We start from the raw sequence: 25,270 nt of genomic DNA, 5'->3' as shown, positions 1-25,270 counted from the left end.
TGAGTGTATTCTGGATAATGCTGTGCATCGTGGGATATTAAGGTACCCACGTACGTAAGCCACTGTGTGTGATGTTCTTCTTATATAGCATGCTGGAAAGCATATCATAGAACAGCATGACAGTTCCGATCTAGAAACTGAAATAAACCTTCCATGTTCAGAGCACCGTTAGGCGCACTACGCAGCGCGGAATGGGCTCATCCCTAAGTACCTTTCTGTGTTCTCAGTTTGGCTAGGGTACATTTCTGTATATAGAAACGTAGCTGGGGTACCGTGCCGACACGCTTTCAGCGTGAGTGAGTGAGGGACTGATTATTGGTTATGCTTTCAACCACTTCTTTGGTAAGCCCAAGACTTGATTGTCGACATGCCGAGGTGAGATAGCTAGAATACTGCACAGGATTCACCCTATACCGCCTGCGCGTGGCTGGGACAGTTGTGATTAAAGCATGGGACACCCCACAGACCTGGCATATAGTCCGTCAACCAAGCATTAAGGCATCCGGTTTTTCACAATTATTTTCCATTAAATCCACAATCACGCGACGATAGTTGGTTATTATCGAATAATAATCCTTGATCTAACTAAAACTACCTGTTTTGTAAAGTTTCCTATCCGAATACAAATAGTTTCTTCATTGTTATCATGTAACTTTGTGACCGCTGACATGATCCTGTGGTGGGGGAACAGATTTAACGTCTCACGGTGACATGATGTGTGTCAAACATGCTTGCTGCATGCATAGCCCTAGGTCATCATACATCTCTGGTTATACCAACAGTATCGGCGGCGAGTCTCGAGTAACGTGGAGATGTGTTGTCAAAGGTTGCCCGTGATATTATTTGTAAAGTGACCATTCGAAACACCATTGATATCTCTTCGTTTTTTCACAAAGCTAACATTGCATGCAACTGGCATATTTCGATGGACTTTATTCCGAATTATCTCCCCTGCTATGCGTTTGGAACCTGCAGATGACGAACCAAAGGGGGCCATCCCAAAACCTAAGAAGAAGGAAAAAAGCTAGACAGTTTTGATAGGTGGGTATTCGTAAGAAATGTCATTCCGCATCTTGTTATTGATTAATTAGTAAAAAGTACGATGACACAGACATTGAACTCGGATTTTCTTTCGAATTCCATCTGATGTAATGTACCGTCTGATTTTCAACAGAGACCTTATTTTAGCGTCCCTGTTTTCAACTTCTGGGAAGGTGTTTTAATCAACAATTCTAGTATATGAAGTGTTTATATGCTAAGTTATTAAAAAACTTGTTACTTTATGACCCATTTTAATGTATTTTATTTTGAGATATTCCCTCAACATCGGACTTGATATTTGGTTGGTTGGTTGTTTTGTTGTTTAACGCTGCATTCAGCAATATTCCAGCTATATGACGGCGGTCTGTAAATAATCGAGTCTGGACCAGACAAACCAGTGATTGATATCATGAGCATCGATCCACGCAATTGGGATCGATGACATGCATCAACCAAATCAGCGAGCCTGACCACCCGATCCCGTTAGTCGCCTTTTACGACAAGCACAGTCGCCGACCTTGATATTTAGGCGAACCTGGGTCATCCATACAGCAAGCATATTTGATACACAACATGTCATTGTTGTGCGACGTTAAACCAACAGTTCCTACCCAAACTACACGGTATTGTCAACGGTCACAAAATTAAAGGATAACTATGAAGAAAATATTTTTATTCGGGCATGAAATATTTCAAAACTGGTATTTTTAGTTAGGTCAATGTTTATTATTTGATAATCACCATCTTTCATCGCGTGATTCTGTGTATAACGGAAAATAATTGTGGAAAACCAGGTGCCACATTGATGGTTGACTGATAATTGTGCGAAGCTCTTTCAAGGCGTCTGCCGTCGTGATCGCCAAACTAATACAACACTCAATTCACGTTAAAAAAAAAGACTGCTTGATGAGTCTCTTACTGTTCTTACTTAACAAAGTATAGTTTCGATCGTGGTGCTTTACTTTAATTTAGCTGAGTACTGTTTCATCTATTTGCAGGTGCCCGCTGCGGCATTTACATCGTGTTGTTGTGTTTAACTAATGACTTGATGAATGCGCACCGAGACATCGCTGTTTCTGGTATCCATCACCTCTTAGCATGCCAGACAAAGACTGCAATCTATCGGTATCGCATGCATATTAAGATTTATTTTAACCTTTCGCAAAGCTGTAGGCAGTCTCTATTCCGCCAGCCTTTGTATATGCCCAAGTTGTTGCCACGCGTTCAATCCCAGGCCTGGTGGGTTGTTTACGTCGCGTAGCTATTGTGTATATGTACGTGTTGAGTTTGTGTACAGCTACACATGGAGTGTTTATACAGTTCCCCTGTACAGACAGGGTTGTACCAGGAGCACGCTTAAAGCCGGAGTCTCTGTTCTCTGTAATTGTATATGTTTTGCCATCACTAAAACCCCAAACAACACCCTTTAGGAGGTGACCTGTGTTGTTTGCGACAGGAATATATATACGCCGGACAGTCTATGTGTATACACAACTCACAGTAGAGGGAACCAACTCACGTTCGAAACATTTATATGGAAACAGCGATTGGTCAAACTGTTCCCTACCAAAGGCAGGCCTATGTACATGTATATATATAAGATATACTTGTTGACAATAAATGCAATTAACTAAACTGCGGTGATCATTGCTGTGAAAACAGTGGTCGTAGAATGGTCTTTAGTCTCTATGACCGTGGAATATAATGGATGAATATTATGATACTAAAACCAATCTCCATTTATCAAGAACGTCTAGCCTGCTCTGTTATGCAATCGGCATCAGGGGAAATATATTTAGAGGAAATAATTTTATTGTATGTCATAGACTATGTTAGTCTAAGTTGTCTACCAAACCGTACTGCCCTAGTTATATGTTTACCTTCCCCCACACACTGCTTTCTTAATTACCCCTACATACCTACACATCCTTCCCCTCCCCCGCACACCTACATTCTCCGTGCAGTTAAACAGTCATGCGTCGTTATTTAAAAGACGATGCTCCGCTGTATAAAGCCTATTGTCAGTGTTCAACCTGTGCCTTGTGTGGAACTGAGCCATTGTGTCTGTGATTAGGGGTGATCCTGAACTATTCGCTGTCTCTACACTGTAAATCCTGATGTGGGTTCTCAAAATCAGCCGGGCTACTGAGCGGTGACACAACAGAGTGTATCACAATACAGCATGAGGGCTCGTCCGGTGGCCTAGATTGGCCCTTTGTGTTGACGACTAACTGGGCCGTGTGTAGTGGTATTCGGAAGCGAGGGGAGCAATGGCTGACAGCTCGAAACCCAGTGATGAAGCTGACGAGACTTGCCTGGCGGGAGATTTCATGTGTGCCGGAGATCTGGTGAGGTTGCAGGTGGACAACAGAAACATCTGCTGGTGTACAAAGGCGAGGAGAGGAACCACTGGTGAATAATTGATCGTGTGTCTCTCTCCTTCCTCGTCCTGGTTACGGTTCCAATGTGTGTTGTATCAGGCTGCCCTTGTGTGTGTGCATATGTGCAGGTCACAGACAAATAGTGGACTCGGGACAGTGGGACATTCTGCTGCTAGCATTAGTGAGAGTTACTCCCCTTAGACCTGTTGACCGAGAAACGTATTACCATTCTTCTCACGGAGAATCTGTTACCGTATTTCCTGTATATAATAAAAACTGTACCCTACCTTATGTACCATAACGTTAAACAGACAATGTGTCGTACATGGAGATGCGGAGAAGGTAGATCTCAAATACGTCAAGCCTAAAATAGACGCCGGGTCATTATGATGTCCGCAAACACACAGGCAATGTCAATGAATACAGGATGTATAGTATCAATGAATATAGGGTGTATAGTATACAAGGAAGTTTATCTGTGTGTAAGTGTATGAGATGGACCTCGTGCAGAGGCCACCATGCAGTTACAGTTTGCAGTTATGCAAACACATGAAACAAATGTAACTTTCACATCGCCCTCTGTCTGTATAGATATGTACTGTTAATGTGTTAATAATGTGGTTGCACATGGTCTCGTGGAGACCGTACAATCACGAATCAGGCGAAGTTAAGTAACGTTGAGTCTTTGGCGAGCTCTTGGATTGGTGAACATGTTCGGCAGCTTGGCTCCCGAGAGTTTCTTAGGCTTCGGTCCTGCTTCACACTGAATCACATATGTGGTGTATCTTTGCCAAGTGACTTTGTTCAATATGTGCCTCTGTTTACCCAGCCGTGAATGGGTACCTCGTAGGATAAGATGGTAATGTGACTCTTAATCTTCTAGCGCCTCACAGGCAGCTTGGGTTGTATACTCCCCAGGTAGCTGAGAATGACAATTGAATGCACACTGATCCACTGTCCGGGGTAATAATGAAGCGCAATAGTCACAATAGCTGACAGGGACATGTACATGCCTAATCTCCAGAGAACGCCGTGTACTTCAGAGTATACGAGGGCTAGTCAAAACGCTCTAAGCCTAACAAACAGAACCAACAATTGTGAAAGTGTTTTTAATTTTAGTTTTAAACATAATCTCCCTGCCCTTCAATACACTTTTCATATCGATAGTGAAGCCTTTTAATTCCAGTCAGGAAGAAGTTTTCTGAAGCCACCCTGAAAAACCCATTGACGACAGCTTTGCCGTCATAGAGCTTTTCCACGAAGGTGTTCTTTCAGTTTAGGAAACAGGGGGAAATCACTTGGTGCCAGGTTTGACGAGTATGGAGGATGAGGAAGCTATTTGAACCTACATTGTCGCACAGCAGCCATTGCAAGTCGAGAGGTGTGAGAAGAAGTCATGAAGTAGTAGAACTCCAGCAGTCAGCATTCTTCGACGCTTTTCTTTGATAGAATCTCTGAGGCGATGAAGCAAATCAGCATAGTTGGTACCGATGGTCGTCTTGTGACAAGGATCACACTCTTTGCATCCCAGAATGAAGCCTTGATTTTTTTGGTACCGGATAAGTGGAATGGTGCCATTCCATGGATTGACGTTTTAAATCGGGATCATAGTGGTAGATCCATGTTTCATCACCGTTACTTATCTCTTTTTAAATTTGACGAAATCCCCCTTAATTAGCTCTAAATATCCTCTGGCGATGTCAGTTCCTTTTCCCTTTAGATCAGAATTTAGAAACTTTGGAACCCAACGAGCAAGTTTCTTATTCATCAGTAAATGTTCATGAATAATAGTTTCAATGAATCCTTGGCTTAGACCTGTGTCTTCCTCAAGTCCAGAAATGGTAATACGTCTATAAGTCTATAAGTTTTTCTATCTCTTTGTTTGAATCTGTATTGATGGAAATTGACCTAGGGTCAGCATCAAGCTTGTTCTCCCAGCCTTAAACATAGCTGCCCAACGTTTAACAGTGGAATAACTAGGGCACTTAGCCCCACAGTTGTGACATGCGGTCATGAATATTTAGGGGAGTACTTTTCTCTAAAGTCAAAAACTTGATGAATGCTCGGTACTCGTTCTTTTCCATTTCTGTGTCCATTTGGACCCCTATCACGACCAACTGGCTGTCACTAATATACAAACGGCCTCAACAGACCAAATACTACCAATTTACTACATTGACTAGTTCACATTGTTGTTGCCCATAGTTGAAAATTGAAAGTCAGACTTAGAACTTTTTGACCAGCCCTCCAAAGTTAAGTACTTGTCGATGCGCTTCTGAGGTTTCATTTTCCTGTGAACAGAATTAACTATACCATGGCGTGACGTCATCACGGTACACAGAGGACAAACATCTTCAAAGGGCAAGGACACAGAGGACTTGAGAGTACTGGAGTGCTTCACCGTCCACTATGTACATCGACAGCCGGACAAAACATGGCGCCACCGCCACAAGACCATGGAGGGCAAGAAACACACCATGCAGGAGTGGGTGGACGTCATAGCCAGCAAGCTAGAGCTGACAGGTGGGTGGACGTCATGGCCAGAAAGATAAGAGCTGACAGGTGGGTGGACGTCATAGCCAGTAAGCTAGAGCTGACAGGTGGGTGGACGTCATGGCCAGCAAGCTAGAGCTAACAGGTGGGTGGACGTCATAGCCAGCAGGCTAGAGCTGACAGGTGGGTGGACGTCATAGACAGCAAGCTAGAGCTGACAGGTGGGTGGACGTCATAAACAGCAAGCTAGAGCTGACAGGTGGGTGGACGTCATAGACAGCAAGCTAGATCTGACAGCCGGGTGGACGTTATAGCCAGCAAGCTAGAGCTGACAGGTGGGTGGACGTTATAACCAGCAAGCTAGAGCTGACAGGTGGGTGGACGTCAAAGACAGCAAGATAGAGTTGACAGGTGGGTGGACGTCATAGCCAGCAAGATAGAGCTGACAGGTGGGTGGACGTCATAGCCAGCAAGCTAGAGCTGACAGGTGGGTGGACGTCATAGCCAGCAAGCTAGAGCTGACAGGTCGTTGGACGTCATAGCCAGCAAGATAGAGCTGACAGGTGGGTGGACGTCATAGACAGCAAGCTAGAGCTGTCAGGTGGGTGGACGTCAAAGACAGCAAGACAGAGCTGACAGGTGGGTTGACGTCATAGCCAGCAAGATAGAGCTCGACAGGTGGGTGGACGTCATAGCCAGACAGATAAGAGCTGACAGGTGGGTGGACGTCATAGCCAGCAAACTGGAGCTGACAGGTGGGTGGACGTCAAAGCCAGCAAGCTAGAGCTGACAGGTGGATGGGCGTCATAGCCAGCGAGCTAGAGCTGACAGGTGGGTGGACGTCATAGACAGCAAGATAGAGCTGACAGGTTGGTGGACGTCATAGCCAGCAAGCTAGGGCTGACAGGTGGGTGGACGTCATAGACAGCAAGCTAGAGCTGACAGGTGGGTGGACGTCATAGACAGCAAGATAGAGTTGACAGGTGGGTGGACGTCATAGCCAGCAAGCTAGAGCTGACAGGTGGGTGGACGTCATAGCCATCAAGCTAGAGCTGACAGGTGGGTGGACGTCATAGCCAGCAAGATAGAGTTGACAGGTGGGTGGACGTCATAGACAGCAAGATAGAGCTGACAGATGGGTGGACGTCATAGCCAGCAAGATAGAGTTGACAGGTGGGTGGACGTCATAGCCAGCAAGCTAGAGCTGACAGGTGGGTGGACGTCATAGCCAGCAAGATAGAGCTGACAGGTGGGTGGACGTCATAGCCAGCAAGCTAGAGCTGACAGGTGGATGGACGTCATAGGCAGCAAGATAGAGCTGACAGGTCGTTGGACGTCATAGCCAGCAAGCTAGAGCTGACAGGTGGGTGGACGTCATAGTCAGACAGATAAGAGCTGACAGGTGGGTGGACGTCATATCCAGCAAGATAGAGCTGACAGGTGGGTGGACGTCATAGCCAGTAAGCTAGAGCTGACAGGTGGGTGGACGTCATAGCCAGCAAGCTAGAGCTGACAGGTGGGTGGACGTCATAGCCAGCAAGCTAGAGCTGGCAGGTGGGTGGACGTCATAGCCAGCAAGCTAGAGCTGACAGGTGGGTGGACGTCATAGACAGCAAGATAGAGCTGACAGGTTGGTGGACGTCATAGCAAGCAAGCTAGAGCTGACAGGTGGGTGGACGTCATAGCCAGCAAGATAGAGCTGTCAGGTGGGTGGACGTCATAGCCAGCAAGATAGAGTTGACAGGTCGGTGGACGTCATAGCCAGCAAGCTAGAGTTGACAGGTGGGTGGACGTCATAGCCAGCAAGATAGAGCTGTCAGGTGGTTGGACGTCAAAGACAGCAAGCTAGAGCTGGCAGGTGGGTGGACGTCATAGACAGCAAGCTAGAGCTGACAGGTGGGTGGACGTCATAGACAGCAAGATAGAGCTGACAGGTTGGTGGACGTCATAGCAAGCAAGCTAGAGCTGACAGGTGGGTGGACGTCATAGCCAGCAAGATAGGGCTGTCAGGTGGGTGGACGTCAAATACAGCAAGATAGAGCTGACAGGTCGGTGGACGTCATAGCCAGCAAGCTAGAGCTGACAGGTGGGTGGACGTCATAGCCAGCAAGATAGAGCTGTCAGGTGGGTGGACGTCAAAGACAGCAAGATAGAGCTGACAGGTTGGTGGACGTCATAGCCAGCAAGCTAGAGCTGACAGGTGGGTGGACGTCAAAGCCAGCAAGCTAGAGCTGACATTGGTTACAGGTATTAAAATGGAAATCATAGCTTATTATAACGAAAGACAGTCTCCAGTTTATTGCGCTTTCCTCGACAACGAGAAAGCTTTAGACAGGGTTAGGCTTATCAGTTGTTTTTTTTCAAATTGTGTAATTTTGGTATAATGGAACATTATGGCGACTTTTACGCACATTATATACCTCAATGCAGCCATGTGTAAGCATTGGAGCTTTTACCTTATGTGTGTTTCATGTTAAGCAAGGTGTTTGTCAAGCTCGCGTTTTATCGGCGTGGCTTTTTACTCTGTATATCAATGACTTGTTGTATTCACTTGATGATTCACGGCGTGGCTTGTGTCTTCCATGGGGTAATACACCCGGCATCCTACCCGGCACGATACTTCTTTAAGCAGCTTACCTGACGGACTGCAATGTCTACTTAATGATATATACATATATGCTAATAGATGGCATTTGAAATATAATGCCAGTAAAAGTGCATCTTCTACTCTATGGGAATATTCGCAAATCTGTCAGTCAACATGTTACATTTGTGCAAAAATACTTCCTAAAAAGGAATATGCAGCTTATTCTGGACTGCTTTTAAACACATCAAAGAAAATCTTAGAACGTACCCATTTAATATGATAAAAATTCAGAATGTTAGTCAATATAAGTTATAATCATGGTCTATAGTTTCGTGATTTAAATCCCATCCATGCTGTTCGTATATGGGTATCAGTAGACTAACATTTAGTCTCTGAAATCTTATATTACACAATATCCTTCTTGACTCTAAAAATTACAAAAAATTCCCTATGCTGATTTCAGAGCTAGCTTGAGCTGGCTAGACTTGCTTTTGTATGCATTTCTAGATTATTATTTTTTCATAAAATAAATATATTCCACGGTCATGGTGCAGGACTAGGGTATCAGTATCAACTCGATACAATTAAAGAAAAAGATGATAAATGTAAAATGTCACTCGTATACCACATGCTATCTCAAGTAAACAAGTTTAAACTCAATAACGATATAAACACCTATACTATCTCTTCTCTTTCCCCAACAAACAAATTAGTGTTTGTGACCGTAAAATATTGTATACAGAGCTTCACTCAAGAGGAAACCTTATACGATACTCTCTTATACGATCACCTAAGGTACACAGGCTATGGTTAGGAAGCTCTGAAAAACCGTAACACTTCAATGATTTACCATATTTACGGTCTCTTAACACCTACAGTATACAATCCGATGAATGTTTATGCGTCACATTTGCTAAAGATATAATCAAACATGTATCTATGTTCTGTAAAAAGACTCAACAACAAAGAAATATTCTCTAGTCTATAACTGATTGATTTACTAGATGTGACAACTTTTTCTAGCATCTGGAACGATGATGACGATACCTTTCTGTCCTTTCTACATAAAGTACTATGCCTACTGAATACAACTTATGGACAAATATAATGCTCCTTGTTTGTAAAACCCGATAAAATGTGGAAAAACCTCCTCAGTAACCTTACATGATAACGATGTGAAACTGCCTGTACATAAAATATATCACCTGTTATATATACATTGTAGAATACCGTAATATCTGATATCAATGTATCTTAATCACTTGTAGGAAATCTGTCTGTCTGTCTGTCTGTCTGTCTGTCTGTCTGTCTGTGTGTGTGTCTGTGTTTGTCTGTCTGTCTATGCTTTCAAGAAAAACAATCATCAGATTTGTACTTGTTATCAGATTCAGTTGAATGTTTCAGTCTCTTCTTCGACGTGATTTTAGACGTTAACTTCAAAGTATCATCGAACGAAATTGAAGAGCAGTAATATGTCAAGTGTACTTTTGCAGACAAGGTATAAATGGTACACGAATATATTTGATTTGTATCCAGTATCAGTATTTTTTTGTACCAGTTAGATGGGCGATATCAACCCATCTGCTCAACCATGTTAAAGAGTTGAACGTTTGTTGCAGATCGTCCCACGAGACTTCTTGTCATAATCAACGCCATCGGGGGCAGATGTCAAGGCCGCCATATTTACGAAACGAAGGTTGCTCCGCTGTTCGAACTGGCGGACATACAGGCAGATGTTATTGGTAATAGAGGCGTCTTGTGCATACTGGCTCATTGTGATGTCGTTCAGAAAGATCATATTTTCTCTATCATTTGTTTGATCCGTACCATGTGTAATTGTTTTATACAAGCCAACACTAGTATTGGTCTGTAATATTGTCTTGTTAATGTATTTGTCTGTAATTTCTTTTTTAAGTAACACAGAGGGCGGGCCACATTGAAGAGATTGGTCTGACGTATGACTTCTCCGAAGTGAACGGGTAGGTCTCTGCCACCACTTCAGTTCCAGAGGTAGTTGACCGTTGGGCGAGGTCAGTACTTTGTTTCTGACCAATACTTGATGTTAGGTTGTCACCATGTCTTAGCAGCAAAACAGGTCCTTATTTCTAAAGTCATTGTTTCTCCGCAACTGTAGTCTTGAATGAGTAAGTATTGTTTTACATCACTGGTAGCAATATTCCAGCGAGCGACACCAGGAATGGCGTACCCATCTGGGGAATCGAACTCGAGTCTTAGGCGAGACGAGTCAACGTGTTAACCACGTGGCTACCCCCGCCCTCTTGTCGTGTCAGGTAACTTTGTTAAATTATTGTGCTGTGATACATGAATAATCTACGATATATTCTTTCTTCCCTTGAGTAACGTCTGCTTATCGTCTCCTTGTGTAGCATCATCGTTGCGGGAGGTGATGGTTCCTTTTCTGAGATTATCAACACGCTGGTTCCCAGGGTGCAGGTGGGCGACACGGACGTGAACAATCACGCCGCCAAACTCTCCCCACTTCAGATACCCATCGGGATACTGCCGACAGGTACAACAGAACTAGTGCAATAACAGAGGACTTCCTCATAGATCATGTAGAGACTGTACACTAACAGAGGACTTCCTCATAGGTCGTGTAGAGACTGTACACTAACAGAGGACTTCCCCATAGGTCGTGTAGAGACTGTACACTAACAGAGGACTTCCCCATAGATCATGTAGAGACTGTGCACTAACAGAGGACTTCCTCATAGGTCGTGTAGAGACTGTGCACTAACAGAGGACTTCCTCATAGGTCGTGTAGAGACTGTACACTAATAGAGGACTTCCCCATAGATCATGTAGAGACTGTGCACTAACAGAGGACTTCCCACAAGGTCGTGTAAAGACTGTACACAAACAGAGGACATCCTCATAGGTCGGGTAGAGACTGTACACTAACAGAGGACTTCCCCATAGGTCGTGTAGAGACTGTACACTAACAGAGGACTTCCCCATAGATCATGTAGAGACTGTGCACTAACAGAGGACTTCCTCATAGGTCGGGTAGAGACTGTGCACTAACAGAGGACTTCCTCATAGGTCGTGTAGAGACTGTACACTAATAGAGGACTTCCTCATAGATCGTGTAGAGACTGTACACTAACAGAGGACTTCCTCATAGATCGTGTAGAGACTGTACACTAACAGAGGACTTCCTCATAGATCATGTAGAGACTGTACACTAACAGAGGACTTCCTCATAGGTCGTGTAGAGACTGTACACTAACAGAGGACTTCCTCATAGGTCATGTAGAGACTGTACACTAACAGAGGACTTCCCCACAGGTCGTGTAGAGACTGTACACTAACAGAGGACTTCCCCATAGATCATGTAGAGATTTACACTAACAGAGGACTTCCCCATAGGTCGTGTAGAGACTGTACACTAACAGAGGACTTGAGTATAAGGAAGTCCTCTGTTAGTGCACAGTCTCCACCCGACCTATGAGGAAGTCCTCTGTTAGTGTACAGTCTCTACCCGACCTATGAGGAAGTCCTCTGTTAGTGCACAGTCTCTACCCGACCTATGAGGAAGTCCTCTGTTAGTGTACAGTCTCATATGAGGAAGTATTCTGTTAGTGCACAGTCTCTACCCGACCTAAGAGGAAGTCCTCTGTTAGAGTACAGTACAGTATACTTCCTCATATGAGACTGTACACTAACAGAGGACTTCCTCATAGATCATGTAGAGACTGTGCACTAACAGAGGACTTCCTCATAGGTCGGGTAGAGACTGTACACTAACAGAGGACTTCCTCATAGGTCGGGTAGAGACTGTACACTAACAGAGGACTTCCTCATAGGTCGGGTAGAGACTGTGCACTAACAGAGGACTTCCTCATAGGTCGGGTAGAGACTGTACACTAACAGAGGACTTCCTCATAGGTCGGGTAGAGACTGTACACTAACAGAGGACTTCCTCATAGGTCGGGTAGAGACTGTGCACTAACAGAGGACTTCCTCATAGATCATGTAGAGACTGTGCACTAACAGAGGACTTCCTCATAGGTCGGGTAGAGACTGTGCACTAACAGTATACTTCCTCATATGAGACTGTACACTTACCACGGTATATGGTCTCTGGTCATAGGGAAACAGAAACGGTGTAGTTCCAATGCTGGAACCAGATGTTCAAATAATCCTGTTACTGCATCGTATTTCACTTTGTGATCTTTACATACTCAACTTTCAGGAACGGGAAATGAACTCTGCAAAAGAACGTACAACTTTATTGACGTGGAAACAGTCGCCCTTCACATTGTACAAGGTGGGTTCGTGATGCTTCCGTTATGGTATAATTACCATTGGACTTTGTGTGAGCTTATAACGTGTGACATAAATACGACATACACATATCGTAGTGTATATAGCATATATTGTAAATGGTCACACACACCAAAGCATTGCGTTAGTCAATAACGAGTAAGGTTGCAAAAGGCTGTTTCTGTTATAGGCAGCACTGTTTGGAAAGATTTGGCCAGTGTCCACGAGGAGGGTCGCCTGGTGGGTCTTGCCGGGGTCATGGTTGCTTATGGTTACTGGTGCCATTTCGTCAAAGGTGCTGACCAAGCCCGGTGGTTGAAAACCCTCCGATATCCAGGTGAGCTCTGACCACAGGTCAGGTGTGTACTGACAATATCATGTAAGCTATGGCCACAGGTCAGGTGTATACTGACAATATCATGTAAGCTATGGCCACAGGTCAGGTGTATACTGACAATATCATGTAAGCTATGGCCACAGGTCAGGTGTATACTGACAATATCATGTAAGCTATGGCCACAGGCAAGGTGTATACTGACAATATCATGTAAGCTATGGCCACAGGTCAGGTGTGTACTGACAATATCATGTAAGCTATGGCCACAGGTCAGGTGTATACTGACAATATCATGTAAGCTATGGCCACAGGCCAGGTGTGTACTGACAATATCATGTAAGCTATGGCCACAGGTCAGGTGTGTACTGACAATATCATGTAAGCTATGGCCACAGGCCAGGTGTGTACTGACAATATCATGTAAGCTATGGCCACAGGCCAGGTGTGTACTGACAATATCATGTAAGCTATGGCCACAGGCCAGGTGTGTACTGACAATATCATGTAAGCTATGACCACAGGTCAGATGTGTAATGACAATATCATGTAAGCTATGACCACAGGCCAGGTGTATACTGACAATATCATGTAAGCTATGACCACAGGTCAGGTGTGTACTGACAATATCATGTAAGCTATGACCACAGGTCAGGTGTGTACTGACAATATCATGTAAGCTATGGCCACAGGTCAGGTGTATACTGACAATATCATGTAAGCTATGACCACAGGTCAGGTGTGTACTGACAATATCATGTAAACTATGGCCACAGGTCAGATGTATACTGACAATATCATGTAAGCTATGGCCACAGGTCAGGTGTAAACTGACAATATCATGTAAGCTATGACCACAGGCCAGGTCTATACTGACAATATCATGTAAGCTATGACCACAGGTCAGGTGTGTACTGACAATATCATGTAAGCTATGGCCACAGGTCAGGTGTATACTGACAATATCATGTAAGCTATGACCACAGGTCAGGTGTGTACTGACAATATCATGTAAGCTATGACCATAGGTCAGATGTATACTGACAATATCATGTAAGCTATGACAATATCGGGTACACCTAGTGTGCTGCTCATCTGCACTTGTTTTGGGATGGCAAAAATGGTGAAAACCACTTGATGAATGTTATACAGTATACGAGCCGTTAAACCAGAGGTTTTCTTTCAGTTGGTGTTTTGACCAGCTTTTTAAAAAAGAAGAGAGAGTTTGACGCAGAGATTGAATATGTTCTCTACGACAGCACAAGTAATACCAGGTATTTCGTTAACACATGTTGGCTTCGTAATTTCTTTATGTAATATGGGTTGAACTTACAACCGTTTGGGGGGCGGTCGGGTAGCCTAGTGGTTAAAGCGTTCGCTCGTCACGCCGAAGACCCGGGTTCGATTCCCGACATGGGTACAATGTGTGAAGCCCATTTCTAGTGTCCCCCGCCGTGATATTGCTGGAATATTGCTAAAAGCGGCGTAAAAGTATACTCACTCACTCACTCACTACAACCGTTTGGCTATGTCAGTAGCAGCCTTTTGGTTGACGGCTTGATCAGATTGTGTTACCTATCTGCTCTGCTATGGGTGTTAATGTAGGACAGTATACAATGATGATATTCTCGCGTATACTTTCAGTGAGGCGGCAAGAACCTGCAAAGGTAGGTATATATACATACATACCCCACTGGTAACAATACAAGACACATACATGTGAATATACCTTCCATTGTAGGTTGATTCTTAGTACTCCACTTAGTGGTTTGTTAAAAGTGTTACGTTGTAAGACCAAAGTAGGCATTTTCCATGGTTATAACCCTGAAGCATAAATCATTTAAGCATATGCTAGAGTGTTCCACTGTCTGACATCGCAGGTCATTATTGAAATGAGAAGCCTCGTGAATATTTACTTTTTCAGATTGTGTACAGATTCAAGGTCGCTTCACAGATGTAAACTGTGTTCTGTCTCGCTTGAATACAAACGATAACGAGGCTAAGGCTCTGTACAATCCTGGCGGCATGACGCTAGTGACGGAAATCTTGTCTGGAAACCTCCAGTTTGTGAAGTTCCTATTGAAGCTCAACAGTATGCGCAAAGACAGTGTAAGAACAGGCTCTTGATGAGGATGTCGTCATCCACATGCCATATTTAAAGTAAATGGTCTTGTAAATCAGTCGCTACAGAAAGTAACGATCTTTTTGCTAGCTTATTTCCACTACACCCAAAAATAGTGAATGGTCTGAAAGACACTGAGACCGCCCAAATTCTGAACGTTAACCCAATATACCTGATCATCTGCATGACATGGTCTGTAAAACTAGTAGATTACCTAGCACACCAGATTTGATCTGCTTGTATATATTTTTTAAACTGCTGTCGAATTTTCAGTATCTTCAAGACTTTATCAAGATGTACGACGTGACGTCTTATAAGCTGAAGGTCGCAGATACAGATAACAATGGCGGCACATCCGGTGATGGCGAGGACGTGGTACACCTCATCCTTCTTGATGGCGAGATCAGAAGTCTCGACTCCCTGGAGCTGCATGTCAGGTGTGTTTAACTTCAACGTCGTCATATTGTCTTTAGATATTCTGCAGATAGTGTGACCTATACTAGCGGTGACATATCGGAAACATCTCAGATGAGAGACATATCCGATAAAATAATCGCTATAGTTATAATGGACGCGTTACCGTCTTCATGTTTTTGTTTCCAAGCGAGAACAATTGTATTAATTTTTGCTAAATTTGATTTATGGAAAGAGGTTAAAACTTTCAAGTCTGATATCCAGTCAATACTAAATAGACCAACGATCACGTGGCCATGTAGATCTGTTGACCTGGTTTCCTGACAATCATACATTATGATGAAGTAGACAGTCCTTGATTGTCGAAAGCTCACGTTCGGTAACTAGCCAGTTCTAACAACCAGGTCAAAGGCCGCATGACCAGGACTAGAAATATTCGTGGACTTTTGTTCACATAATTGACGGATTTGGAGAGTATTTGTAAAGGTAACTGGTGTATTTAGACAAATTGAATTTTGTAGAGATCGTAACACAACCCACACTTTTCTGTTTCAATGTATTCAGAAGCAATACAATAGGGTCAGGTGAGTACAATGCGAAATACCTCGGCATGTGTGTGCTAGCCAGTCAGGGATGTTCGTGTAGACTGCATATACTACCGTGAGTATATACATCGTACGAGTTGCTACACATGGGACGGGGGGGGGGGGGGGGGGGGGGGGGGACCAAGCTTACATCATGAACCTGTTTCTTTTCAGACATCAACCCAACACCTGGAAACTATTTTATAGTCCACCCACGGAAGTAGCAGTGATGGGACAGAAGCTGGATTGAAAGCTGATGGTACGGGTGACGTGGTAACGGGCGGAGTCACGGTGGAACACGTCAAGAATATATGTTACAGTCAATAGCTAAATTCAGTCACTGAAAACGACTGAAATCTGTACTGCGCCACAATACTGCTTACCAAGCTTACATCATGAACCTGTTTCTTTTCAGACATCAACCCAACACCTGGAAACTATTTTATAGTCCACCCACGGAAGTAGCAGTGATGGGACAGAAGCTGGATTGAAAGCTGATGGTACGGGTGACGTGGTAACGGGCGGAGTCACGGTGGAACACGTCAAGAATATATGTTACAGTCAATAGCTAAATTCAGTCACTGAAAACGACTGAAATCTGTACTGCGCCAGAATACAACTTACCTGAAAATGTCATTGATAATTTTAACAGATTGACAGATTCTACTTGTAGGTACAAAACCATCACAAAATTCAGATAAGTATAATTTGCTTGTTTGCAGATCCCTCCTCTTTATGGAAATAAATATGTTTATATCAATCACAAAATGGGATTAAATATGAAATAACTGACAGTTGACGAAATGCAGGGCAAATAAGATACAGCTAGCCGACAGTGCTTCTGATTTCTCTATTTCTGGAAAAACGAGTTGCAGTGCTGCTGGTATCTGTCTGGTACAACGAGTTGGTTGTGATAGTGATATCTCTATGTCGGTTCGTCCGTTTGAGGATAAGTTAATTGGTTAATGTTAATGTTTTTGTTTTTTCGATGCTGTATTTCATGTACGGGTGATATTTTGGAATATTATTGTCACCTAAAGAAAATACATATTTTCATGTTTGTTGGGTCGCTTTTTGCACTCGTAACATTGTATCTAAATGTTTTGTCAGCTTGAAACTAAGAATAATTTCACGGAGCTGTGGGATCTGCAGTGGTATATGAAGTAATGGTTCATAGGCATTTGTTATATCAGTGATACAAAATTATATTTTTTTACACATTGTAACAATCATCGGTCCTCAGAATTTGCACAAATGTTTTTCTTATACTTGTAATTCTAAAGTATGACATTTGGTTGTACTTTGATCTCTATATTTATGTGCACATGTTTGTGTGATGTTAAAGGGCAAGTTCACACGGAAATGAACCTATTTTTCATGTACTTTTTCCACATTAAAAGTGTTAACCTAGAAGTGTCATAGACAAAAATATAAAAATATCACAATTAATCAACATAATTTCCGCATTAAAGCTATTTATATTTTTCACATTTACCAAGTGTTCTATTTCCATAACAAAAACACCATGGCTTATGCCCCTTGCAATATGACGTCATTGGTGCCAATTGATAAACATTATGACGTCATCATGCATTGTTAGAGCCGCTTCACGTGGTGTAGGTACAGGTGTGTAATTCTTGCGTCTCAGATGCCAGCTAGCATAGTGTTATGCTGAGTCACCACTGCGCCGGAGTGTGTCGTAGGCCATGTTGTTTTACCGCAAACTGGTACTTGATATCTTTTGCGTTGAGAATAGACAGGGACCCAGTTGAATTGGCACCAATTACGTCATAATCTAAGGGGGATAACTCAGGCCTGTTTAGCTCGAAAAACGAAGGCCTCATAACGGCATATCATTTTCACACTATTGTGAGCTTCCTACTTTCACCGTGAAAAAATTAGTGTATATTTTCAAACACAGATACTAACTAATTCTAAAATTTCGCTTTGTTCAGAAAACGAAAGAAAGTAACTTTTGCGTGTACACTTCCCCTTTAAGTAAAATGTTCATAGACGAAACATATAAATGTATAGTCATCATACCCCTCGATGTCTCGGTTTATGCCAATAAACTCTTCTTTCACGGTTTATGCCAATAAACTCTTCTTTCACGGTTTATGCCAATAAACTCTTCTTTCACGGTCTTGTGTCGTTGTGAGAGAACAGGGCCGCAGTCGTCATATACAAATAGTTGTTTGGCTGATAGCATCCCATTATCAGATCTACTCAGCCAGATAATGAGTCCAGACCAGTCTTTATCAATTTGTTTTATATGTTGGGAAAACTGAATCTAGTACAACTGTGGACGCAAGAACACAAACCTAATACTCGCATCAACGGGTTATTTGAGTGACGTTTGACGTTAGAAATATACAGTTTATAGCAAAAACCATGGCTTTCGGACGAGTTGGTGACGGGTTGGGTCAACAACAACCACGCCTGATGCAATGCTGCTTCCAATTGGCGTAAATCTTGTACAGGAGGATCTCCGCCCCAGAATATCCCTAACATGTTCAAGGGGGTTCAGATCTGGGATCATCTGAGTCGTTATTGCACGATGAGGTCTGGCATTGTCATCCATGTACTGAGGTCGAGTAGTAAGAGGGTGGTTGTCAAAATGAGGAACGACGACTGGCCTCAAAACGTCCCGGATGAACTGAGCCGCTGTTAAGTTGCCCCTTATGGTCACCAAATCCAACCTGCAGTCATGAGAAATAGACCCCAAAACCATTACCGAGACCCCGTCGTATGCAACTGTCGGTTTAATGTTCCTCGGGGTGTAGGCCGTGTTCCGGTGCCTCCAAACTCCGACCAATGGCATTACATGACATTCCTGCGTTATGCATGCCGATTATTTGCCATCTTGTGGCGATTGATAATCGCCTTCGTGCCATGGTCACACAATGTCATGGAATAACTGTTTAAAACCGAGCTTAAGAAAGCAATTTTAACGTTTGGATATACTGCTTTTAGAGATACTCGAGGGTAGCATGCTGCACGGGCATACCATGCATGGCACGTGAGCTTTCATCAGGCATGACTGATTCCATCATCTCGAGAAAAAATAATTCTTCTAGTTATAATATATTTCATGACTGTTACAAATATTGGGATCAAATAATAATGAAATATATAAGGGTGTGCTTAACCTTTTTCTTTGTATATAGCGTTGATAGGTAAAAGAAAAGAAATAACAAAGGGCAAATGGAAGCCAGCTAGATAATTGGCACCGGCAAAGATAAAACCAATAAATTCCAAGCACAAGGAAGATAGGTTCCCTGGTCACGGTTCATGGCTCTCCTGATGTCATGATCAATAGCTTCTTGTAGTTTTCTTTGTCGCCAGTTGTTGTTGGTAGACAGGACTTTGGTGGCTTCACACATGAGGAAATTGTGTAAATTGAACTTTAGAACATAGGATTGATAACAAAGTCTCTTAATCATTGGACCACCATGGATAATAGTTCAAACCAATTGTAATAATGTATATTTGTTTTCATACAATTTCATTTCAAACAGTTCATACTTTGAAAAATATATTAGGAAATCTTGCATCTACACACTCGGCCTCTTGAACATACTCACAGTGTGGGGCGGTCGGGTAGCCTAGTGGTTAAAGCGTTCGCTCGTCACGCCGAAGACCCGGGTTCGATTCCCGACATGGGTACAATGTGTGAAGCCCATTTCTAGTGTCCCCCGCCGTGATATTGCTGGAATATTGCTAAAAGCGGCGTAAAACCATATTCACTCACTCACTCACAGTGTGTTTAACAACATAAACCAAATCTACAAAAATGCAGGATGACAATGTTATTAACAGGACATCAAACACATTTTAATTAATTGTTTGAGGGAAGGAGCAAAACGAATTTGTGAATGGGTCATCGCAGTTCAGAGTCTTTGGTTTTCAATATGACACTCCTGACATATCCACTTTTATCAGGCTCAGTTCCGGTCACACGACCCATAGACCAAGTGCTTCTGGGAAGTGAATCATCTATTATGAGCACGATATCGACTTGTTTGGAGCAATGTTCTGAGGAAATGGATGCCAAAACAGATTTGCTGTTACTAATAAATTTGGTAAGATTGAATCTTGCTTGCAGATTGCAAATCAGTTATCAGCTCAACAACTACTTGGTTGTTTTCAAAAGACTTGGGGCAGTCGTCTACATAAAACGTTCCTTTCTCTGGTTTCGCCAACTTTTGCCTCATATTTTGACTTTGCATTTCTTGCAGAAGCTTTTATGGCCAAAAGTGGGAGATGATACTGTTCCAAAAGTGTGTACAGTCATTTTGTTCACCTGTTCAATGTTCAAATCCCCGTTAGGTCACAACAGAAACCTAGGAAAGTCCGCCATGAAGGCAATATCATCTGAGAGGAATCAGCATATCATTAAGTGCACAACCATCAAATTTAGCACTGCAGTCGAATGCCACGCGAATCTTATTTGGCCTGGGTGATAGACACCATGATGTGGTAATTACTAAGTTTTACCTTCTTGTCTGTTGCATTTAATCTTCAGGGACCTCACAAGCATATCTTTTAAACAACATGGTGTCCATAAATTTGACATAATCCTTATGTTACTTGTCTTTTAGCATCTTTTGCTTTTGCCAAATGACTTGTTTAAGAGCTTATTCCTTTGCTACATGGGATTGGAGACTCGTTTCTTAAAGGATGAGGAATTTCAAAATGGCCATCAACGAATTTGAGATTTTGTTCAGTGTCTTTCATAAAACCGAATGTTGGTTCGTTCGCCGACTTAGCTGCAAATTATGAAGTCGAACAGGTCTGGAAAGCCAGAAGTGTGGTTTCGATTCCTTGCTTGGGTTACGCGATCCCTGCACTTGGTCTGCAGGTACTGTCGAAGCAATTGCTTGCATATGTGGAGCATGATTAAGAACAATCATGTGTGAAATGTCTTGTAATATTTGATCAGAAGAAAGGAGAACTGTTTAAGTCCCATATAGTCATCAATTTTCAATACAGGCCATGAAAGACTTTTGTTCAAGTATGCTGTAGAAACTTTGTGTGGGTCACCATGTTCATTATCAATAAATCTAATTCCTTGTTGTAGCCAGTATTTACATGCATGTAGAGCAACCAGAAACGAGATCCATTGCCTCTCCTTGCAACTTTTGACCAAGGTAGTAAAGTATATCAGCATCGGTCTGTGCGTGTGGAACAATCCAAGCATCGAACGCCATCAAGAAAGCTGCAAATTCCGTTGGGTCAACTTTGAACTAGGACACTTCCGGATCCGGTAAAAACATGGCGTTGGCCACATGTCTGTGAGTCTCTAGGAAAACATGGCTTGATGAATGAAGTTGGTTATCAGATACTCCTTCATGATCTTGAACAAAGTTATTTGAAATATTGCTATTTTCCTGCATAAAGTCATTTACATTAGGATTTAACCATGGCTGAAAGGACTGATCAGTGTAATGCACAGGATTCGACATTTGCCGAGATGGCCAGTCAGTGCTGTGATTCACAGGATTGAAAAGTATTTGCTCATCGCCCATATCAGGTTTAATTTCGGATCTGAAAGGAAAGATCTGATTTACCCCACCGTGGTCTGCACCTTATATCTTTACCTTCATCTCTGTTGTTGACTTTAGCTCCGCATCGGCGAATATCTGTTCTGTCGGCCTGGTCTTGGCGATCTCCTTGTCAAGCTGCAGCTTTGTCATCTTCAACTGCGTTTCATGCATGGATGTCTGTGTCATCGAATGTAGCATGGCCTACTCGCTTTCTCAAAAATATGAGCAGACCTAGGAGAGCTAATGGTAGACTTTTTAGAATTAACTGAACGCTTAGACAGCCCACTGATTACAGAATTTTGTTTAGAAATGGATTCTCTGTTAACTTGATCAGACAACTCACGTTCAACACCTTAGATCCAATTCACGACCAAATCCCCGAAACCATGAGCTTCATTCAGCCTAACCTCAGCATGCTGAATAACCTTCATTGTTTCCTCAGGAGTGTCAAGTTCACAGGAACAGAGCTGAGAGAATTTTGCATAACTGAAAAACAGAACTGCAAAATTATCAAGAAAACATTTAACTAAATGCAAATTATGATTGTTCATAAGAGAAACGAATTCAATTTTGCAGATGTCAACGCAGAAAGAGCCGCAGTACTCTTGTTCCACAGCAAAAATATGTGTTCACTTTTGCCCTTCTCCGTCAGAATTCTTTGTCGTACTGAATGTTGTGTGGTGTCCTTTTTCTCTTCACCTCCCAGCATGTCCCAGTATTCGTCCTCCACTGCAGCAATGGAAATGGAAAGGGTAATCTCTCACGTCTCTTGTAGCCATGACTTAATTCACTTTCAATGAATACAGATGTCACTTTCCAACAATTAACACCTGTTGTGCGATAAACTGCTTAACAGTTAAACGTTAACTCCCTGTACTGTTGAGCCAGAAACAGTTCAATATCACCTTGGAACTATCCCAGAATGGTAACTGATAACCGTTTTGAAGTCTAAGATATGTGTGTATTGGCCTCCATTACGGGTAAGACGTTCAATATACAGCCATTTTCCCAATAATTCACCCTACTGTCTGTATATCTTTCTGAACTAATGTGGATGCAAGAACACAAAACAAATACACGCATCAACAGGGTTTATTGAGTGACATTTTATAGCAAGAACCATGGCTTTCGGACGAGTTGGTAACGAGTAGAAGTTGAAGCGTTGACAAGTTTATGAGGTTCTGCTTTCTGTAAAATTCAGAAAATATTTACCAATTTTCCTAGTATTAAGCAAATTCAAAATTACATCCAAATGAAGCAATAAAATACATTGTATACATTGAAATATTGCAAAATTAACAACCACACTTTTGCAAATATAATATAACAGCAGGTGAAATATCTAAACAATTTTGCACTAAATATATATTTTGGCATACATACAATTTCAGGATGTTTAGAAATAAACATAAAACCTAGCAATGAAAGGTACTGACATGTGTCTTAACTTAGTTCTGATATAGCAGGCAGCAAGGTGAGAAGCTGGCTGCATACACACTTGCAAGCATGTGCTTCGAAAAACGAGCTTGGTCATTACGCATGAAGGTTATAACGACATGTGACACGCAAGTAGAGCAGGGTGTTTAATATAACGACGTATGACACACAAGTAGTGCGTGGTGGTAAATTTAACGACATATGACACGCAAGTAGAGCAGGGTATTTAATATAACGACATATGACACACGAGTAGTGCGTGGTGGTAAATTTAACGACATATGACACACAAGTAGAGCAGGGTGTTTAATCTAATGACATATGGCACACAGGTAGTGAAGGGCGTTTAATATAACGACATATGGCACACAAGTAGTGCATGGTGGTCAATATAACGACATATCATATAATATTAGTGCAATGTTTTCAATATAACGACTACTGAAACACATGTGGTGGTGCACTCCGCTAGTGAAATATGTACGTATTGCCACATGTTGCCACATGTCACATGTATTACCAACTGTGGCACGCCGTAGATGAAGATGGCGATGACGGAAATGGTATAAACACCGCATTGGTGCAGCTTTCTAAGATGTGTAAGATGCATTGTATGTTGCGAATAATACAATATGCTATTGCTGACATTGGCCTTTTATGTCCATCATCATTTCAAGACAAATCTAATTGAATTGAAAAATGTGCCTTGTATCTAAAAGGCCAATGCTCCTTCCTTAACACGTAATATATGTAGATTTGTGCTGAACTCCGGGGTATATGACATTTAATATGTAATAGACGTTGCAATGTAGGACCCGCAGTGGTGTGGTCGTGCATGGTTCAGTGGGTGTTACTTATATATTTATCAACATCTTCTCATATTAATTACGACCACATGTATAGTTTCCACGTGGTCATTGGGCATACATGAATATTAAATGCAGGTTTGAAACGTAGTACATGTACATGTAATGTGCTTATCTGGATAGTGTGTAAATACTTATTTAAAGGTTAAATATCATAATCCCTCAAAGGCAACAAGTCTCTGTTATGGAATTTTGTACAATGAGACAAAGTTATTTACTGTCACTGTGTCACAACATCACTGTATCATACAGAACTGAGAAGGTAGTCATACAACAATATCTCTAACAATGCTGTGTTAATGTGCAGACTGTGCCAACATGAAGGGTTATAATATCCATATGGAAATAACCTGTTTACGTAGTGGGATAATACGTGCAATAGTGTAAGCCTCACCACGGGGACCAGCAATCATATGCATTTGGGAAATGCTAGAAGCCACAACCACTTTGGAATTGAGCGTGCAGGTTGTGTATCCACGCGATGGCAAGTGTTTGGTTGTTGTGGAAGGCGGCGTATATAGGGACAACGTTGAGTTTGATACACGGAGAGAGTGGAAACCACCCCCAGGTCCAAATCAACACTCGCTCCTCTGTGAGTCCATATGCCGAGCTGAGACCAGTATCATTAGTAGTTGAGAAATATGACCACGAGGTGGCGTACACTCTCATTTACGCAGCGCAACAGGAACCGGAAGTGTTATGGTTTGAGGAAGGATCCATCGTACCGTCTCACGGATATTTTCATTCAATGACAGGTACAGGTCTGGTGCAGATATGGACAAACGACGTACGGTTTGGGTTTGTGCTACTGAAACCGCCCTCTTACAAGTTCTACATCTACATCGAGACCCCGACCCTCGTGGGCGAAGGCCCTGTCTGGGAGTACAGCTACCAGCAGATGGACGTCACTATCGAACCAGGCTACGACATCGCCTATGCTGAGGGTATTTCCCCCTCAATAACAATGCTGAACAACCGCAATATGGGAGATGTCAAGGTAGCGGAGTTTATAGAATCCTTTTTCTACGACTCACGAGATGTTTCAGTGCATGCAGATCCGACAGTTTTAGACGACGAAACCGACCAGGGGCCTATAGAACGGAATGAAAGTACCACCACTGATAGTCAACAGCGTGTGCGGTTGACAATAAACAGTGCGTTCAATGACACAGCTCCTG

At 42.6% G+C, this 25,270-nt stretch overlaps 1 protein-coding gene across 1 annotated transcript; it reads left to right on the top strand.

The window, feature by feature from the left end:
• Positions 1–2,997: 2,997 nt before the first annotated feature.
• On the top strand, positions 2,998–17,703 carry LOC124118774 (ceramide kinase-like). The gene is made up of 12 exons (XM_048399779.1): positions 2,998–3,453; positions 5,724–5,945; positions 10,122–10,244; positions 10,418–10,481; positions 10,890–11,032; positions 12,719–12,793; positions 12,980–13,126; positions 14,310–14,397; positions 14,768–14,790; positions 15,048–15,232; positions 15,519–15,682; positions 16,418–17,703. Exons 1-12 carry the CDS (start codon positions 3,312–3,314, stop codon positions 16,491–16,493), a joined length of 1,452 nt encoding a protein of 483 aa, XP_048255736.1. The 5' UTR covers positions 2,998–3,311; the 3' UTR covers positions 16,494–17,703.
• The last annotated feature ends 7,567 nt before the right edge of the window (positions 17,704–25,270 follow it).

The sequence above is a fragment of the Haliotis rufescens genome, unplaced genomic scaffold, assembly GCF_023055435.1.
Source record: "Haliotis rufescens isolate VD_foot unplaced genomic scaffold, xgHalRufe1.0.p SCAF_2, whole genome shotgun sequence".
Classification (NCBI taxonomy): Eukaryota; Metazoa; Mollusca; class Gastropoda; order Lepetellida; family Haliotidae; genus Haliotis; species Haliotis rufescens.
Note: the sequence above shows the minus strand (reverse complement) of the source record. Positions and strands in the feature narration are given on the sequence as shown.

Excerpts from the sequence above, each read along its gene's own strand:
- LOC124118774 (XM_048399779.1), top strand. The coding sequence starts at position 3,312 with ATGGCTGACAGCTCGAAACCCAGTGATGAAGCTGACGAGACTTGCCTG. Across the intron at positions 10,245-10,417 it reads CATACAGGCAGATGTTATTG|TAACACAGAGGGCGGGCCAC; the intron begins GTAATAGAGGCG and ends TTCTTTTTTAAG. Across the intron at positions 10,482-10,889 it reads GACTTCTCCGAAGTGAACGG|CATCATCGTTGCGGGAGGTG; the intron begins GTAGGTCTCTGC and ends CTCCTTGTGTAG.